Raw genomic sequence first — 21,209 nt, 5'->3', positions numbered from 1 at the left:
CGCATATGCTGCTACTGCCTTTTTTTTTTTTTAAGCCTTTAAAAATGTAAAAACATTCTTGTCTCACAGGTTAAATTAAAACAAGCTACAGGCAAGATTTGACCTCAGACTATAGTTTGTTGATCATTGAACGAACAGACTCTTACCTTGCCACCCTGTATCCAGTCTTCCCTCACTCTGGCCCCTTCTTGACCATCCTGATAGCATTATCTTCTTCTCATCCAAATGTGACACTGACTTTGCTTCCCATAACCCCCCTGCTGCTCCCCACTCCTCACAGGGTCAAGTCCAGACTGCTCAGTGGTACCTACAATGCCCTTCTCTATCTACGTATTTCTCTACACCTTCATGTCTACTGCACTAGTCCATGTAACCATCACCTCTTAGTCTCAACTCTTCCAATGACCTCTTTGCCCTGCTATTGGTATACCACCCTCTTGCCCCAAGTTCACTCTCCACATGGCAGTGCAGCCCTGGGGATTTTTTAGAAGTGCAAATCACATCTGGGAACCTCCAGCAACTTGTTGCTGCCCTAGAAGGAAGTCAGCATCCTTATTATGTTGTACAAAGTGAGCCAGCCCTGCTTGGCCCTCCTGTCCCACCTCAGGGCCACCATCCTCCCTCTCTCTGCTTCCCAGCCACCAGCCACACAGATTTTTCTGTTCCTCAAATGATCCAAACTCATTTCTGCCTCCCTGGGTGCTGTTTCCTCGGTTGCCTCCTGGAGTTCAGTCTCAGTTGAATGCCACTTTCTTGGTGAGGCCTCCTCCCATCTCCCAACCTACAGGGGCCCTCCACTAGGCCTCCACCATGCCACCATGTTGTATTTTATTCATGGCCATTGTGGTCATCTATATCTTGGTTTGTATATGCAACTTCTCTGCTCTGCTAGAATGCATGGGTGTCTCCAGTGACCCGCATGGTGCCTGACACTTATTAGATGAACACTTAAATTTTTTCTGGTTGAACAGTTGAAGAGTTTCAGACTCATTTACTTTTCCTAATGGATCTCTCTTCACTCCTCACCCTATACTTCAGTCTCCGGGTCCACTGGCCTTCTCACCCATCACTAAACATGAAGTTCCCTCTTAAGGTGTTACACCTTTGCACTTGTCATCTTCTCTGAGCAATGAACACCTACTCACCCACCAACACTCAGTCAAATGTTACCTCTTCCATGAAGCTTTTATACTTTCTCTTGTGAGTATCAACTTCTTCCTCGGGCAGGCTCCAAGAACACTTTGCACAGAGCTCCGTGGTCACACTGGGCTATAATTATTTATTTACCGCAAATGTTTATTATATCCTGAATACCCCCAGACATTTTATATATATGAATATATATTAAATCTGTTTATGTATGCATCCACCTATACCCATCCCTATTTACATATATGTATATATTTTCTATATGTATGTATGTGTTTTCATTTTACCTAAATGAGCTCCTTCAGGGAAGGAACACTTTGGCTGGGATTTATATGGTAAGTGTGGGCACATAATAATATAAATAGCAGCATTTAGCTTTGTGCTAAGTGCTTTCCATACATTTTCTTGTGTAACTCTCCTAATAACCCAAACAAGACTGGCACCATCATTATCTATATTCTGTTGATGAGGAGACTAAAGCAAGATTAGGTGACTCACTGGGTGGACCCGCAATTCCCCACTAGGCCATCCTGCAGCCAGCTGGTTGGCTCTCTGGAGATCTGTCTGCCCTTGAGGTGGTGCTCAAAGCTATCCTGCTTCCCTGTGTGAGACCCAGGGGCACAGGTCTGCTCAGAGAGGGGCCAGGTGGGTCTCGCTCACTCGCCTGCAGCAAGGTGTCCCCTTGTGGGGGGCGCAGATTGTCCCTCTGCCAGCCAGATGGAGAGGCACGATGAGGAGGCTGCCCTCTGCACACCTGCGACTGTACCATCCCCAAGGGCAGCTAGATGTCCTGGGGGCCTGCCTCCTGCTGCCACATGCTGCTTATCCATGTGAACATAAGCTGCTCTGCCAGCTTGCCCTTGAGCTAATGCGAAGGGACCACAGGGCTCGGGGCAGAAAGGCGAGAGCCTAGAAGGCAAGAGCCTAGAAGGCAGAGGAGACGGAGCCAAAGGAGCTTCATTTCTTTATCATTTCCTTTAGTTATTTCTTTTCCAGCTTTACTGAAGTGTAATTGACAAATAAAAATCATATCTATTCAAGGGGTAAGTGGTCATCTGATATACATGTATCTGTGAAAAGCAGAACAAAGCAAGCCATCAACAAAATGAAAGGCAATCTATGGAATTAGAGAAAACACTTGCAAGCCATATATCTGATAAGGAGTTAATATCCAAAATATGTAAGGAACCCCTACAACTCAATAGCAAAAAAAAAAAATTATAACCTAATTAAAAATGGGCAAAGGACTTGAATAGATATTTTTCCAAAAAAGACACACAAATGACCAACAGGTACATGCAAAGGTGCTCAACATCTTTACCCTTTCCTTTAAGTGAAGAGACTTTTCTTGCATATTCTTTCAGGGAATAAGGACAAGGGACAATAATTGGCATGTTTTTTTTCCTAACAAGGGCAGGCTCCATTGCAGAGCGTATCCTGGTATAAAGGACAAGAGAGCACTGGAATAGATTTGTTGTAGTCTGGCTTCTATTTGTGGGCACTGTGTAACTTTTTAGCTCATTGGGAAAATTCTGTCTACAGAAGTAGGTCACAAACTTTACAGCAGTGCTATTCAGAGTGTGGTCCTTGGACCAGCAGCGTCAGAACCATCTGGGGGCTTGCTAGACTTGCAGACTCTGGGACCCACTCCAGACCTGAACAGATCAGATTCTGAATTTTAACATGATCCCCGGGAGCTTTATAAATGCACTTGAGTTTGAGAAACACTGACCTAGGGTGTTTGATTAAAATGTGAGTTGGGGCTCTCTGCCTTAGAAATGCTGATTCACTTGGTGAGGATGAGGTCTAGAAATGTGGCAAGCATCACCTGCTTTTGAGTGATTCTGCTCCCTTTTGTGAGCAGCTGTGGTCCAGAGGCAGTGCGGTGTGGTGGAAATAGTATAGGCACTGTACTTAGATGGTCCTGGGATCCAATCTCAGCTCTACTACCTACCAGCTAGGTAATCCTGATTAAGCACTTTATCTTGTCAAGCTTTAGCTTCCTCAACTGTAAAATGGAGAAAAGGATGACCCATATCTTCAGCTATGAGGTTTAAAGGTAATATATGTAAAGTGTCCAGGACCAAATCTGTGGCACAGAGCACAGGTGAAGGTTAAGTGTTCTTACTACCAGATCAAACAGCTACCTGTAGGTTGCACCACTCACTGGCAGAAAGGGCCTGAGTATTGATGAATTTCAATTGCAGAAGCAGGGAAGGCCAAGGGGGGGTTAACTGAGGCGTGATGGCTGTAGTTTCCCTGGTTACTTAACCTTGATCTTATTTATTCTTTTTAAAGATTCTATTTATTTATTCATGAGAGACACAACACACATTGAGGCAGAGACATAGGCAGAGGGAGAGGGAGAAGCAGCAGGCTCCCCTTGGGGAGCCTGATGTGGGACTTGATCCCAGGACCTGGGATCACGCCTTGATCACATCTTGAGCAGACACTTAACACACTCAACCACGGAGCCACCCAGGTATCCCTTGGCCTTGATCTTAAAGACTCAGAGAAAGGATTAGGCTGCGATGGCCATCGAACTTTTTCATATATTAAGAATCACCCAGGAAGTGAGTTTAAAATGCTGATACCTGGACACTGTTTCATCAGGTCTGGAGTATGGCCCAGGGATCTGCATTTTTATTTCCAGGAAATGAAATGCATGAGGCCCTGGATCCCACACTGAGAAACAGTGGAAGAATATGTGTATTCATTCAATAAACAAAGAGCTTGATGTAGGTGGAGCCTTTTGCTGATGAGGAGCAACAGACACAAAGAACTGATTTTTCCTGGTGTCTGTCCTGCCGGGAGTGTGGGCCTCCGAGGAGAACGGAGCCTCTATGCTGCTGTGTTAGGGGAGCAATAGGAGCAGGGGCCCAGAAGAGCAAGGAAAAGCCATACCTGGGCTTCTGCAGCTTCAATGGTGTGGGAGAGATTTCCATTTTGTACAGGCTCTGAAGCATCACTGGGTGTTGTCATTTCAACCTCTGTGCTGGTGCTGTTGGGGAGCTCGATTTTTTCTGTGGTACAGCATAGACATACACAGAGAAAGCAAAGGGAGTCAATGCAGGTAAGAGCCACAACGGAAGGAACGTCCTAAAATGTTGGGCCAAAGAAGACAGTGGTCTCGGAGGGATGGTAAGGCCCAGGGGCGGGGTTGTGCCAAATGTCAAAGGATTTCTACCATTCCCCCCAATACCTGTCAGCATTTTCAGTCCTCCTCCTCTCTCTAATGGCTCTCTGTGTCTCTCACTGTGCCCTGATATCTTGAGTCCCCTTTCAGCTCCCATGGCGTGCATTCTCTCCACTAGGCAAATTCACCAACTAGCTATTTGAGAACATGAACACAGACGTTTTTTCACCAAAACCATACTTAATCTACACACTACTATTTATACCCAGGGACCACACCCCTCAGAATTTTTTTTTTTTTACAGTAGGATCTTTTCTTCTATACAGCATTTTGGAAGGGATATTTATTGGCCGAGGCCCCAGGAGACTTGGGTCATAGGTTCTGCTCTGCCACTATCAGGCTGTCACTTTGGGCAAGTCTTCTCCTTTCTCCAGGCTTTAGGAACCTTATCTATGAAATGAGGGGGTTTAGCTGGTTGACCTTAAGGCCCCCTGCTAAGAGCTCTAATTCTCTAGTCTTGTTGAGTCCACAGCCCTGTTAATGTCTAGCTGGTGGGGACAGGCTCAAGAGCCTGATCTTCTCAAAATGCCTGAAGAATGCTACTCAGCACATTCTACACCTGGGCATCCTATTACAAGCAAGGCAAGGAGAAGCTGAACAAGTAACAGAAGGAAACATCTGTCATTCCTCACATCTGCCTAGCAGGAAGCCACAGGTCAGAAAGTACAGATTCCAGTTTTCCTCTGGGAGTTGAGGAGTGACTGCAGGGTCATGGCTAAACACTGGGACTCTCTGACACTGGGATCTCTGACACTGGGCATCATAGACCGGCCTGGGTTCATACTCTGCTCTACTGCACATGCTGTGGGACCCCTGGCAAGTAATATATTCTCTGAGATTTAGCTTCCTCATCTGTGAAACTGGGGTGATGTACTAATACTGCAAAGAACACAATTAAAGGGCCTGCCTATAAAAATTAAATAAGAAAATGCATATAATAGCACTTGGCACAGTGCTGGAATAGAGCAAGCAAACAAGAAACAAAGTATTCTGGTTATTATGACAATAAATGCCTTGCAGGAGAAGATTTATTTGGGGGTTCAGAGGATGAGTGATCAGCACCACCAAGGTCTGCCAGGACTTCAGTGGGAGCAAAATATAAAGGTTCTTAGGCCTTCTGGCTGTGCTGAGTATTTCCTGGATTTCAGGAGACAATGAAGCTGTGTGGTTCATAATTCTCATCAGTATCAGATACGACCAGTATCAGGCAGCTTGTAGCATCAGAATGTTTTTTTCTAGTAACTTCTGAAGGACTACATATTTTGAGAGTTACATAAAAATTATTGGGTTTGAGGTGGCCAAATTTTGGAAATCATAGGGAAATGTTTATGTTTATTCATGCATTTCATTGTGAAATATAGAGGCATAAATATTTAAATTTGGAGAGCCATAGAAGCTCCGCTTTATTTTATCTTTCTGTTTTTATTAGTGGCAGTGTTATGTATGTGATGTCCTGTAGTGGGTGGCTCTGCAAGTTAATCCTAATATACTTGGTCCAGTTATAAGAGATACTAAACACTAAGTACCTTGGGAAATCTTAAAACTGGGTTTTAGGGGGTCTTTTGGCTAAAGTGAGACAACTTTAAGATAAGCCCACAATGGCCAAACCTGACCCAACCAACATGGGACAATCATATCGCAAATCAGAATTAAGAGGTCTGAGAGTAGACATGAACAGATGAGAAGAAACATCCCTTGAACATAATATTTAACATTTCAGCTTATTCCCCTCAAGTTTTTCTTTTCATATCCGATAGAATCTTGACTGTTTCTTGGCCAAAATTTTTTTGGACCCCGAAGTCAGGATAATAGGAGAAGCAGAAACTCTTCTAAGGAGTGTCATGTATCTTGAGTACAACACAATTGCATTTTGTCTGCAGATCATTACAGTTCCTTGGGCAATAGCATCGTTTGTAGTAGAGATCCAGATTATGTTAAATTTAGTTTGAATTTAGAATTAGTGAATTATATGATAGTTGCAGACAGGAGAAGAGGAGCATCATGTTCCATGTTAAAATAAGATGTCTGAATGTCACGATCTGGTCACACGGGCGCTCAGAAAAAAATCAGCCGAAAGAGACTTGGGCTGGTATTGCTGAATTCTTGAGAAAGGGGAGGTGGCGTCGTCTCGCAGGGACCCAGTCACTCAGCTGAGTGACCAAGGGAACCATCTGGTAATTTAGTGGGTGTGGCATAGGCTATGTCATAGGTATAATGTGTAAGTATCTCAGAAAGGATACTCTTACCTTTTGTTAAACATTAAATAACAGGTATATGTGTGTGTGTGTGTGTGTGTGTGTGTGTGTGTGTCCTCCTTCTGTGGAATTCCTGAAATGAAGTGATTTTCTACTCTTTGAGGGAACTATCTGGTTAGAAGCTGGTTTTACTTTAGGTTCCTCAGAATCATATTACTTTTCTTGGGGTTCCCCTAGAGTAGGTATGCTCCCCCAACCCCCCAGGGGAAGTGGGTTCTCCTGGACACCCAGGAACAGGCTGAGCAGCAGGGCTGGGTGTCCACACCAAGTCAAGGGTGCCCACATGGACTCCTGCCTCCCTGCTCCCTTCCACACGCTCCAGGAAAGGCATGGGATGCAAGTTTCTCTGCACTCACCCACGTGATTGGCAGCCCCATTCTGCCTCTCGTTCTCATCCACCTGGCATTTCTTCTTGGCGATCTTGTGGAGAATAGATGCCTTTTCTCTGAACCTCCCTGAAGCAAGAGAAAGCAGTGGAAAGGAGGCACAATGAGGAGGAAGATAGAGAGAGAGGCTCATGGGAAATGGTGAAGCACTGGCCCGACAGGCTTGGGGCTTTCACAACTTTCTGCTCAACCTAAAGGCTCTGTGCCCCCCGTGAAGGGTGTTTTCTTACCTTTGTGGATTCTTTAGCCCAAATCTCTGTTGAGAATCTCAAGCCGCCAGACCACAGATGGAAGGTTTGACTCAAAACTCCACCCCCCCTCCCAACTGCCTACAAAATAAATGAAGGCACCAATCATCACTAAAACTCCCCCTTCTACTGAAACCTAAAACATGTCTAAAGACACCGAGCTGCTCTGGGGATACAGCCATTCCTCTGGAATTAAATGTCCATCCCCAGAATTGCCTTTTGACAATGGAAAGCCAACCCCAGGGGTCTTCTGAATTGACTTCAGTTTTCAAACATCTTAATGAACATTGAAGTTTCTAAATGAGCTGGGAGGATGCATCCCAGCTTTCCGAATTAGCTGAGTCAGCTGCAATTAAAGCATCAAGGAGGCAACTGCTTCCACCTGGGGATTTAGGGCAAAGAATGATCAACTGAGCACAGCAGGTCACGTCTGTTGGTGATGAGCCGCTTAAGGAAAGGTGCTGGAAAAATCCTGCAAATTCTCAAAATGAGCATTTCAAACTGCTATACCACAAGTCAAACACTTAATTTCTTCTCCATTATTGACATAATTAATGGTTAAATGCATGCAACAAGCACAGAAAAAAAAAGCATGCAATAATGTAGAAATTAGTGAAACATAGCTCGTTTTGCTTTCTCTATTAATCCTTGATTCCTTCCGCCCCCCTACACCGGGAACATTCAAGGTACAAAAGAGCCTTATTTTAAATAGACTGGTTGTTGCCTAGATTCAGATATGATAAGTCCTTCAGTACACCACAACCTCTACAATTTTCTCAGTAGGCATTCGTGTTGGCTGGATACCCCAGCAGCGTATTAACAGGGGAGCTCATTTTACTTTTCTAGTTTGACCCACACTGAACCAAACCAAACTCAAACCCAGATGTTTCTCTTGGAGAATCTCTTTTCCTAAGAAGGGACATGGCAGGTTGGCATCCACTTAACTTCCCCTCCTCACAGATGGGGTGTGGTCAGAGTAGTGACTTGTGTGATGGGGTGGGGGTGACAAAAGCTGTAAGCTAGAGTGGGATTCCAATGGTGAAGGTGATGCTGGATGGAACCCTTTATGCTTCCAGGCTCCATCAGTCCTAAGCCCAGACACTTGGCTACTCTAAAGGTAGCGTCTAGGACTAGAGCGCCTCGGTGCTGTCCATGAACGTGCACCAGAGCACATGTTCTCAAAGGAAACAGGAAGGGAAATGTTACCCAGAGAAAAGTTGGTTGGTACGTGGCTTGGGCTTCATAAGGAACGAGAAAGAAGGATGAGGTGGCAGGCAGCATGTCCAACCCCGAGGGAGGTTTAAGGTCAGCATTAGGGTCACTATACTGAAATGTATTTTGAAATCAGCTGTTTTTATTTAATTTCTGAGGGAAACTCTGGGAAGAAAGGGGAGAAAGAAAAGAAAGCCTGGGGATTAGAAGGAGGAGGAAGTGAAAGGGAATAAGAAAGGACAGAAAAGGAAGAGAAAGAGAAGTTCAAGGAAGGAGGAGGTAGGCCGGGGGTTGTGATTGCCTGGAGGTTGCTGATGTGGATGCAGGCCACTCTCCTGGCTGCCAAACCTAGTCTTGTCTGCTTCTCCATACTCTGCAGCCGTAAGCCCGAAGAGGGGGTACTTCTGGTGGAAGACACCTCCGAGAGGTTCTCACATCATTTGCTAAAAAGTCCAGAAGATAGAAAAGCAAGTTCTGAAACAGAGAAGATTGTGCTTCTACTCATAAAACTGTTCAGTGGTCTCAGGGTCACTCTTTGAACTTAGAACCTTCTGAAGCTCTGCGAATGAAGATGATCAATAATTGCCACTTGAAAATTATATAAAAATGATAATAAAGCAGGAAAGCTTTCAGAAGAGGAGACAAATAAATCTGTGGAGACAGCCAGAAATAACCCAGTCTAAGGAATGCCCCAAAGTCAGGAATCAGGGCAGAGAAAATACTTGACAGCAAACAGCTGACTGCCTACTGGGTGTGGTTACAGGAGTATTTTCAGAGCTCAGATGGATACGAGACAGAGAAATGATAATAGAAGGCACCCATGGGAGGGGCCTGCCACTCCCCCTGCCAGGAAACCTCCTTGAGCACGGTGTCGGCCACTGTCCCTGGTGGGCTGGCTTCCCCAAATCCTTTAAAGGAAGGCTGGGAGCACAGGGTAGGAAATGATTCTAGGTGCGGGATTTCATAGGTTCTCAAACATTTTCACAGGTCAGCGAGGGCTTTCGAGATAGCGTGTCACTACTCTTCCCACTGCAGCAGCACTTGAGATTTTCTAAGCTGCTGGAAGGTGGGAGGGGTTGGCTCTCTCTGCTCTCTCTGGGGGTTTAGCCCTACGGGCAGCAGGGCACTGCTGGGAGGCGGGCTGGGACCTCTCCTTTCCACTCCCTTCTTTGACTTCTCTAACTCAATCTTTGTCCCAGTTAGCATGACCTGATTACCATTCTGCATTCTGAGGGCTGACAATGGCTACCCCACAGCCTAAAAGGATTTTCTCTTAAAGATTCATTTCTAGAAAAGCAGCAGTTGAAATGGCACCTTCAGAATCAGCACTCAGGTGTGCTCCTCGAGGGTGGTGGGGCGCAGCCTGACAAAGCAAGGAATTCTCCCTTCAGCCCAATGGACACCCTGGGGATCGCCACAGGGCACCTCCTGAGGAAAGATGTGAGGATGGCTAACCAGACGAGCGTAGGCATGAGGTCCCTGGGGCAGAGGCCAGCACAGACCCTGTGATTCCCAAAGTGACCCTCTGTGCCTTGGGGTAGGAAGGCAAGTCACCTTCAGGACTGGGGCAGCCTGACACCATGAGCTGGGGAGAACACCAAGTAGGCTGTGTATGTGTTGGGGACCTCACAGTATTGTGGTTAAATTTTGGACGTGACTTAGAGGCAGGTGGATCTGGGTTTAAGTCCTGCCTCTTTCACTGACTACTGGGCGAATTTGGTAAGTTCCTGAATATTCCTGAGCTTCAGTTTTGCCATCTGTCAAACAGGGATTCCAATGGCATCGGCTCATAAGTTAAACACAAGGCTTAAGTGAGAAAAGTGTGTGCAAAGGGCTTATCACAACGCCTGGCATTGGAAGCAGCCTATCAATAAGAGGAAAAAGAAAAGACAGACTAACGAGACCAGTGAAAACTACAAGGGTGACACGGCCCTGAGCCGCTTCGGAGAATCGTTGGCATTTTCTCTTCTCTCTCAATCGGAACATGCCAGCCTGGAGGATTCGCTGCCTCCTGACCCGACGGTGTAAGCCTAGGTGGACTGGTGTCAGGCCTCCAAAGTCAGCTCCACAACTGGTTAGGAAAAGGATCACTTTACATCTTCCTGAAATTGAGAAGGTCAAGGTAATAGAGCTGCCGTTCTGTGTCTAAACACCGAGACATTTGCCATCTGAAGATGGAGAGATCAGTTTTCCCCACCACCTGTGAGGACAGAGTCCGGGCAAGGAAATACTGCCGCGCGCGGATCCGTGTGCTCCAAAGAACTTGCTGACGCACGAGGGCTTTACCTCCGTGTCTCAGGCTCGGAATCTTAAAACGGGGATCGTAACACGCTCCTCATACAGGTGTTGGAAGGCTCAGTGGGTTGATACACATCAGGTGTTTCCACGGCCTCTGACATAGAGCAAATGCTCAGGCGCTGTTACTCAGGAAGGGTTATTATTACAGGGGGGTGGGGGGGATGACAGGACAACCTTCCCGCGAAGAGCTGGAAATAAAAAGATTGATATTCACAACAGAAGTCACGTTTAGCAGCCTCCAGGTGTAGACCTTGGCAGGAGAGGGGCTGCCTCCGTAAACTATTTTAGGCACGGACTCCACACTGGCATTCGGGGTTGACACAGGGGGGCAGATTTCAGAAACGACTGCAGCTCTGTGCCTGCTCTGGAGATAAAGAATGAAGACATTTTTGGGTACTTTTCAGAGCGAGGGAAGGAGCGATTTTTAACATGTTTTAAGGCAACCTTAAAAAAATATACTCTGTTGTGGTGCGAAGCCTTACAGTGTTGTATTTTTACACGGCGACAGATATTTGTATACTTAAGATCTCGGAAATAGCAAACTCTGCTCAAATCGTGAGGCACCTACGTCAAAACCTAGTACACAGTTTTAATATAGTTTAGCTTGTTCTGAAATTTGCAAAAGAATACCAGCTGAGTGTCCTCAGGGGAGCGTGTGTTGAGGGGGTGGAAGAGCAGAGCGGAAGGAAAGATCAAAGCATGAGGACCTAATGTGAATAGGAACAAATTCCGAAAAACAATCGGGAACCAAAATCCTTGGCCCTATCACCCAGACATAAAAGAGATGCCCCAAGCTGCCCAGCAAAATAACCTTCAGAGGGTCTGCTCACCCCAAGGAAATGACTTTTGTTTCTGTTCTGTTAATTAATTAAAAACAGTCCCTGGAAATGCCTTCACCTCTTTCCCACCAAGCCGGCAACCCCCAGTGTTAGAACGGAACCCTTTGGGTGGGTGGGTGGGTGGGCGATCAGATTAGATCCTGCCTGCTGCAGAACATATTGAGCCTCAGCAACCCAGAAGAGAAGGGACAAAAGAGATATATAGGTGCAAAAGGGAGCAGCCACACACACCTCAGTGAACGGACCTCGGTTTGGGAGAAGAAAAGAAAAATTGAAACAGAAGGGGAAAACTTGAACATAGTGTTTTAAATCTATTTTTGTGTTTATAGTTCTGCTTTTCCTGTCTCTGTCTTTGAAGTTTATGACTTGGCAGGTAGCTTCAAAAGCAGACATGCAGCTGAACCTTCCTCCTGTTTATTCATCGCCTTTTTATTTTTCCTCCTGGAAGCGCAGACTCAAGGCAGGGAGGCCATCATCGCTCTGAGAAGGCATGCAAGGATACTGCCGTGGCACAAGCAAATGCTGCCCTTGGGGTCAGCGTGGGCTCCTCTCTTCCCCTCACAGCCCACATGCTATCCTGCGGCAAGCCTGGAATCTCTGCGTTCAAAATATTTCAGAAGCTGACCACTGCTCTTCTTTCCTCCTCTCCCAGGAGCAGCAACAATCCTGCTGGTCTACTAACTAGTGTCCCCTTCCACCTTAACCTCTTCCCCAGGCTGGTCTCATCCCAGTAACCTTAGTGATTAATCAGATCATGCCACTCCTTTGGGCAAAATCCTGCAGTGGCTCCCCAGGTCAAAGTGAAAGCCAAGGTCGTGACAAGGACCTGTAAATAAAGGGGTTTAGCCACTGAGGCTGCCCTGCCTCATCCTTTCCCTCCCTCCAGGCTCACTCTACTGGAGCCATGCTGGCCCCACCTCAGTCATGGTATTTGCTGGTCCCTCTACCTGGAACGTTCTTCTCCCAGAGATCCATTGCCTTCACTCTCTCAGCTCCTTCGAGTATTTGCTCAATGTCACCTTCTCATTGAGGCTTCTCTGAGGAGCCTATTTAAAAATGCAGCCTTGGGGATCCCTGGGTGGCGCAGCGGTTTAGCGCCTGCCTTTGGCCCAGGGCGCGATCCTGGAGACCCGGGATCGAATCCCACGTCAGGCTCCCGGTGCATGGAGCCTGCTTCTCCCTCTGCCTGTGTCTCTGCCTCTCTCTCTCTCTCTCTGTGTGTGACTATCATAAATAAATAAAAATTAAAAAAATTATTTAAAAAAAATGCAGCCTTTTCCTATCCAGCATTTCCTATCTATCCCCAGGTTATTTTCTCTAAAACATTAATCACCATCTAAGATGCTGTATCATTACTATTGGTTATCTTTTTCCTATCTTTTAGCAGCCGAGCTCCATGAGGATAGGGATTTCTGTTGGTTTTGTTCTCTATGGTGACCCCGAGTTTCCTGTAGGGCTTGATAAATCCTGGTTTTTGGGTTTCCAGGCAAGTAGATGAGGCAATCACTTCTTAGTATGCTTCTTGTTGGCTAATGACCCAAAGCAAATCCCTACATGTCCCCAGAGGGGGCAGAGCCTATATGGGGGATCCCAGGAATTTTCTGAAGGTAAATAGGAGAAAATGGCATGGATGAGGCCCAGGGGTGGAAGAGAGGGGCATATCAGTCACCCTCTTTCTGCATACTGCCAAGGCCAACAAGGTGGGTGCTGAGAGGGGCCTTTGTGACACAGAGGAGGGGCAGAGAAGGGAAGGTGGGGCTTTGGCTCCTCCTTCTCTATTAAGATGCTTCTTATTTGTCAAGGCTTATCTGAAGGCCCAAACTGAAGATTACTCTAGTGATAGCCATACCCCTCCTTCCCAAGTGGAAATCCATCACTCGAATGGCACTCTGATCACTCCTCATCACAGCCCTTATTCCAGTTTGCTGCCCACATGCCTACTTTCCCATCAGACATTAGACTTCCCTGGGGAAGGGACCTTCTCTCGCCATCTTGTGTCTCTCAGCAAGCATCATAGAGTAGTGCTTGGCGGCACAGCAGGTGCACTCAGTGAATTCCAGTGAAGTTCTCCCTATATTGACTCTCTTAGCATGAGCTTTGCTTTCAAGTGGGTATAAGTCAGAACAATCTTCAACTCTGTAAATATTAACCACACCTGTGCTGTATGCTGTATACCAGGTGGTGTTCGGTGACCAAGACAGATCTAGCTGGTGCCCTGTAGAGTTGCAGCTTGGAGCCAGGGAGACGAAAAACAAGGACTTAAGATTCATGATGAATCCTTCTCAGAAGAGTATGGAAGGTCAAAGTTCTAAGATACAAGATGTCACTTAGCAGAGTGAATGAATAAAATCCTCTTCATTTTATAAACTATCCTCATGGGGCAGCTTATTCATCTAATAGGATCTGGCCTGACTTTAATTTTTTACTTTATTGATTTTTATTGTTTTGTTGTTGTTGTTGAGTAAGCTCTATGCCCAAAATGGGACTTGAACTCATGATCCTAAGATCAAGAGACACATGCTCTACGGAATGAGCCAGCCAGGTGCCCCTGATTTTTATTCTTAGGAGCAAAACATGGTGGAAATTTTCACATTAAGCAAAAATGCCAAGAACATAGAGTTTATTTGTTCTTATATTTATTCTTGAAGTACAAGCTCTAAATAATTTTTTCTAATTTTTGTGAAGCATCATGGAAAACCAATTATGACTACATTGATATTAATGGAAATTAAACCAGTATTGTAATATCTTGTAAAATATCTTTAGTAAATATTCTGTAAATGAACCATATAATAAGGGTAATCAACATAATTTAATTGTATTTTTATAGACATCATCATAGGACTAGTTTCTGTAATTAATGAGAATATATACATAATTGTATCTCAACTGGTAGCCATCATACAATGAACTGAAGCAGCCAGATTTCCTTATTAAGGTTTTAAAAAATAATTTTCCCTATGAATGACCTTCAGAATCACCCATAAAGAATGAATCTGTCCACATGTGAATTGATTCTATCATCTCCCCTGGCAGGGTCACCTTATCATTGGAAATGTGGAGTGCTTTCATAAATGTTTTGGAAGATTTCCAATGCTTTTCAAAAGTTGGTATCTTAAAGATTTATATTTTGTCTTTTATTACAATTTCTTGCCTCTGCAGGGACTTTACCTACTCATCGTGAGTCTTCCATCCTTCCTTTTTTCCCCTCAGCATATAATCCTGGTTAAATCTCTCCACTGGGAACCTTTCCCTTGACTTTGGCTTTCCTGCTTGCCCTGTCCTCTCTTGTCTTCTCTCCAGACAGCCAAGCCTCTGGAAATGTCTATGCTGGTGCCTCTGAATCTTTAGGGCTCCTTTGTTCACTTCCTCACTCTGCATCTGGCCTTTGGCAACATCCCCCCACTGAACCCACCCTCGGCCACTTTTTGCCTCCACATGACTGGGTCTCTCAGGGCATCTGATATTCTTCACCCCATTGCTGAAGTCCAATCTGATTTTCCAGGACTCCTGAGAGTGACCCTTAGGCCACTATTTCCCAGGCTCCCTCCTTGCTCCCTGTCCACCCCCCCCCCCACATTCTCCCAAAGAACCCAGTGGATCTCCACCTAAATATCGGTGATTCTCAAATTCAGCTCTCTGGGGATCCCTGGGTGGCGCAGCGGTTTGGCGCCTGCCTTTGGCCCAGGGCGCGATCCTGGAGACCCGGGATCGAATCCCATGTCGGGCTCCCGGTGCATGGAGCCTGCTTCTCCCTCTGCCTGTGTCTCTGCCTCTCTCTCTCTCTCTGTATGACTATCGTAAATAAATAATAAAAAAAAATTTAAAATAAAAAAAAAAATTCAGCTCTCTGGCTCTGATCCTTTTATCCAATGAACTTCTGAGCATTTCACTTGGAAGCCCCTCTGACAGTTAAACTCAACATGGCCCACACTCCCACACATCCTCTTCTCCCTGGGAATGTGCCTGTCTGCTTGCATTTTCTATTGGTGATTTCCTCACTTCCAGTGTTTTCCAGCCATCTTAGGGATCCTTCTGACATCCCACATTGAGTTGTCAACTCCTTCTGAGTCTACCTTTGAATATCTTAGATCCAACATTTCCAGCCTGGATGTTGGTTGCAGCCTCTTATTAGTTGGTCTCCCAGTTCTGAGTTATGCTTCTCATGGCTTAGAATGTTCCACACTTGTTATCTGTGTGTCATACTCCTTTTTAAGACTCTGCTTTAAAGCATCTCATCTTTCAGAAAGCTTCCCCTGAGTCCCTTTCCTGGGATGGCAAGGCACGCTGGTCCTTTTCTCTATCACAGCACTCAAACCTGTCCTATCATGCGTATTAGAGACCCTCAGAGGCATTTTACTGACCTCTCTCCAGCGAGCTGCGAGCCCCTCAAGGATAGGGATGTCATTTGTCATCTGCTCCCCCCTTCCTACTTCTTAGGCTGGTCCTCAGTGTTTATGAATATAGCAACATTAACACAAACGACAAAGGGTGTGTTTGTGTGTGCACGCGTGTGTACGCATGCATGCTTAGAGTACTTGCTGTATGAAAATCTATTCATAGTTTATATTCCTTCTGGGAATAGAAAACAAGGACCAGACGCACAGCACAGAAAACTCACCAGGCACTCTTCTTGGTTAATGTGGTGATTAAGCCTCTAAAGTCTAATAGTGTTTGCAGTCAATATTTGTCTATTTTGAGACTCTTAAAAAATATATAATCTAATCAGGTTCAGGCAAAATTGGAATTTTACAAACCAAAAAATTCACAGCAGGGATCAATGAAAGAATATGGTGTTTCAGGAAAAGAGCCAATTCCCTGACCTTAGCTGAGGTTGACACCACTGGAGAGCTAATGTTCTTTATCATTTTAGGTCACCTGCTTTATAATTTTAGGAACTTAATTTTCCAAAAATTTCTATCTCCTAGACAGAGATACAAATGGCACTCACACAGAAAATTCTCAAAGGGGTTTCTCTGATCTCAGCTTTGGAGTTCTGAGCCAGGTAGGGGCTGCCACATGGAAGGTCTGAATGTCTTCCTTTTGCTCCCATCCCTTGCACCCTGTGGACATCTAAGAGATAAATGACTAAAGAATCACGTTACTAGGGCAGGCCTCAGATCTCAAGACTTGCCAACCTCCAACCCCACGACCACCTGAGGGGTGCAAATGGTCTCTTCAGAGTTAGGTTTCAAAGCCCATATCTCCGGTACATCTCTGCAAGTGTGTTATAACATTATTGTATTCACTTGGGCAAAGTTTTGATTTGTTCACAGCACCTGACAACGAGTGGGTGCTCAATAAATGTGTATGAATGGTTATTCGGACTTGCATATAAAAAACTGAACCTAAACCGTTCTTTCTCATGATGAGCCTATTTATCATACACAATTATTTATCTTGATGTAAAGTGAGAGACTTTAGATGTGGCTGACATTCCTTCGGTAGCAGCCACTCGATTGTGTACGTACATCATCTCCTATCACCTGGATTTCTTGTGTCTGGGAACTGTCAATTAATTTGAGGTCCTACTTCCTAGTTTCTTGAATCCTCAGTGTTACATTGTAAACTGGTGCCTGTAAATCTCATTTGGAAGCATGGGTTTGCAACAGAAGTGCTGACACATGCTGAGAGTTCTTAACTAACTGCTCCTGAGGGCTCAGTGGTCCATGACTAAAATGAGATGATTCAGTTCATTTCAGATTTAATCAAAAGAGAAACTTACCATGCTTAATTGAACATGCCAGCCTCCTGGTATTACCGATTCCCACTTTTTTTTTTTTTTTGAGAGAAAGCTTCATGGGGGTGGGAAATTATATCATTAACTTATAATAATAGTATTCAAGGTTGACTAATGAAGGCAACTAAACATTTTCAGCTCTAGAGATGTCAGAAATAGACAAAAAGCAGCATCCACAATTTGCCTTCTGCTGCAACTTAACACCTTCTACATATGCAATGTGGCAAAATCTGCCTTTACTTGCCAGGTCCAATCTTTCTGCTTTTACTGCTGACAATTTAGATCATGAAATAAGATGCAATGAAGTTGGAAAAACTGGATGTATTCTAATTAGAGTTCCTTGGTCCTGGTTTTCAGGAAGACCGTGGATTTACCCACACAGCTGGTTTGGTCTTTCGGGCAGATCTGATACCGGTTACTAGCTGGTTAGTTTGGTTATGCACACTTACTAGGCTGCTGTCTTCCTAAGATCCAGCCCCAGGGAGATACATGTAAGAATACATCTCTGAAAAAGTAATGTGGTTAATAACTGGCGAGTCAATACGTTTTGGGCAGGGGTAGGGGTAAGGCTCAGCCTTACAGAGAGCATCTGTTCAAGTGCCTAGAAAAATCCTCAGGTTATGGAAAGTTGGACTGAATGAGTTAAACCATAAACCTGGAATGAATGAAACATAACATGGCATTGGAAATGGTGTCTGTGCACAACGGGGACTTCCTCACTTTGGTAATTGGAAGGCAGAAAGTTAACTTGCAGTGTACTTCTCAGACATTCTTGGGGATGTCAACAGTTTTGTGGTAAGAAGGGCACATGCTGCGGTGGAAATTGGATATTCTGTGTGGGAGGAATAGTCTTGTCATGTAATTTAGAGAGGAAAGACTTCGATCATAACTGTACCGTGGCTTTAACTCACCTTGGGTGAAAAAATTCAGGTTTTAAAAATAAGTAAATTTGAAGGTAGTTATAATACACACACTAGTCTTTGTATGGAAGTCAGTTACGAATCAATGTTCAGAGGACTTAGTTAAATTTGTTTGAGGATCTCTTTTACTGTTGGTGGGAGCACAAACTGGTGCTCCTGCTTTGCAGGGCAATTTGGCCATATCTTTCAAAACCTTAAATGTGCATATGCTTTGATGTGGTATTTCTTTTTTAGGGATTTATTTTATACGTATGTATATTCCCTACTCAGCAGAGTCTGCTATAGGGGCAAAGAAGATGCTCATGTTGTGTTCTAATAACTGGATAAATCAATAAAAAATGGAAGTACCATGAATGTTCATCAACAGGGGACAGATGGAACAGACCTACCATTGAAGAGCCAAGCACTGGAATATTACAAAGCTACTAGAAGGAATGAGGACTGTGCTAACGTGGAAACATCTCCACTATATGCTAATAAACAAAAGCCAGGTATAGAGGACAGCGTGTGGAAGAAAAGAGCATATGTTAGAAAACCGATGATAGTGGTTAACTCTAAGGAATTAGTGGAACCTGGGGTAAAAGGAAGACTCGCTTTTCCCTGTGTAGTGTTTGCTTTTTACCTCTGTGTGAAAGTGATGTTTTTATAATAAAAAGGAATAATTAATTTGCAGTTACAATTTCTACTGTGCTAAAAGTTTGTATTTGCACCCAAAAGGGAAGATGGCCCATTGTTCTTTTAAAGGTCTGTTTCTCGGGGACTATGTAATGTACTATTTGCTATGTATGTAACCACATTAATCAACAGTTTATCTATGAACTGGATCAAATAATATACCAGCCTTCTATTTCAGAAGCTGTGGCCCAGGAACCTACCTACCCACTGTCTTGGTGGCAGCTTAACCAAAACATAAGTTCAAATTTTCAAAAGATTTAATCTTAAAAATAGACTCTAAACCAATGTCTCCCATCACATTTAATAAAAGGCACCAGGATAGAATCTTGGGCTGGAAGGGGCATTGAGGTGTCCCTTATCTGAATACTCTTCTGAAAGAGGCTTCACTCCAGAGGTAAGGAATGCCTTTTAAGGCCACTCCATCTTTGGCATGTCTGTAGGAAAGGTTTTCTGGTGCTGGGCTGAGTCCTCTCTCTCTCTCTCTCTCTCTCTCTCTCTCTCTCTCTCATTTGAGGGAGGCTCCTTGCTCAACCTCCCTCACCACCAGCTGGACTTAAGCGGTTCTCCAGAGCCCCTCTCCTGGAAAGACAGACTCTACTTTCTCACGGTAAATTGTCCATGGGGCCAATCCCAGGTAAGAACTTCTAACCATTGTTAGGTTGTTCCCATTCCATCCTATGTCCTTATTCATTTCAGGAGCCTCTGGGTTATCTAACACCATCCAGACTCCTCTCCCCAAGTGGCTCTGAAAATGCCTGGCTTGACTCAGTCTCCCACCTCTGCCATCAGGAGATCTGTCTCTACATCCTTAACCTCTGCTCTGAATGTTCTTTTTGCCTTTCTGTTTCAGCTGAAACTCGGCTGTTTCCTGAAGGCCCATTTTCTCTCATGGCCCTTGAAAGGGACAGCTGCTTGTCTTTCCAAGTGCCTCACATCCCCCCCCCCTTCCTCTCTACTTCTAGATCGTTTCTCCTCCCTCCATTGAAGCACAAGCCACCTCCACTACCTCCACTGCAACTGACTTTCTCGTCCTCCTTCCCTCATTCCTGAAGAAATAAGAATGCAGTTCACTACTTATTTACACTAGGGCTTCTGTCACCAGCTTTGGTGACTTTACATAGGTAAGCCTTGCAACACTTGGCTCCTCACCACCCTAACCTGCTCACCTCTGGCCACTTGCCCCTCCAGCTCACTTTATTCACCTACTCCTGCAGTTAGACCCTAGACTTCATCATTAACAATAACTGTCCCAGTTCCAAACTCCTGACTTGAAGCATCTTGCTTTGTGTCCACCACTCTTATCTTTGTACTACAACAATTCTTCGATTTCACTGGTCAGTTCATTGGCGCTATCCTCTTCTCATTGCATTCCTGCGGAACGGTTCCTTGGCTTCTGGGCCGCCATTCTCTCCTGGTCCTCTGTCCACCCCAGTCTTCTTTGCTGGGTCTCCCCCTTCTTCCCAGACTCTAAACTTTGGAGTCCCTTGGGCCAACCTTGACCTCCTCTTCCCTATTGATTAGCTAGGTATCTTATCCAGTTCTGTGGCTTAAAGAACATTGATATTGTATGACTCCCAAATTTGCATCCATAGCCCTGAACTTTCTTCCAAGATTCAGACTACATTTCCACTACTTCCCCCACATTCCCATTTGGATGTCTCATGGGCACCTCAAAGTTTACATGAGTTCTCAACATCCTTCCCATAGCTTGCTCTGTTCTCCATCCTCCCCGCCAACATACAATTATACAAAAGTGCTATTTCTCTCTTGTGGAGAGACTGCATATTGCCTATCTGATATCGATTTCCTTTTTGTTTCCTAATGATATAATACCTAAATTATTGGGGACAGCAGATCACCTGGTTTAATAAACTACATCTTCAAGCTTCCCTGAAGCCAGGTGTAGCCATATAACTGAGTTTTGGGTAGTTTTATGGGAGAGTCTAAAGGGAAGACTCCTTAAAAAGAAGACAAAAGAGCTGGGAAAAATCATGTTGGCTCTTCCTCCTTCCTGGAATATAGGTACAATGGCTGGAGCTCTAGGAGCAGCCATCTTGGGCCACAAGGTGCCCTGGAGGTTGAAAGTCATGTGTTAGGATTGTGGAGCAGAAGATGGAAGGAGACTGGGTATTGGGTTATTGTAGGGCTTCCATGTCTCCTATGTACAGCCTCCCTCTGGACCTCTTTTACTTGAGAGAGACATTAGCTTCCATCTGACCTAAGCCATGGTTAATCTGAATTTTCTACTATATATAGCTGAACCTTTCCTGCCTGATATATGAATGTATATA

General features: G+C 44.8%; 1 protein-coding gene across 1 annotated transcript in view; it reads right to left on the bottom strand.

Annotated features, from left to right (window-relative positions):
• Positions 1 to 21,209, bottom strand: part of SLC24A2 (solute carrier family 24 member 2) — a 235,674-nt gene that overhangs the window by 35,805 nt on the left and 178,660 nt on the right. The window contains exons 6-7 of the mRNA XM_055302669.1: positions 6,957 to 7,055; positions 4,054 to 4,172 (exon numbers count right to left, since the gene is read on the bottom strand). Of these exons, the coding sequence (XP_055158644.1) occupies positions 4,054 to 4,172; positions 6,957 to 7,055 (218 nt within the window). The remainder of the gene's footprint in view (positions 1 to 4,053; positions 4,173 to 6,956; positions 7,056 to 21,209) is intronic.

Source organism: Nyctereutes procyonoides, unplaced genomic scaffold (assembly GCF_905146905.1).
Source record: "Nyctereutes procyonoides isolate TBG_1078 unplaced genomic scaffold, NYPRO_anot_genome, whole genome shotgun sequence".
NCBI lineage: Eukaryota > Metazoa > Chordata > Mammalia > Carnivora > Canidae > Nyctereutes > Nyctereutes procyonoides.
Note: the sequence above shows the minus strand (reverse complement) of the source record. Positions and strands in the feature narration are given on the sequence as shown.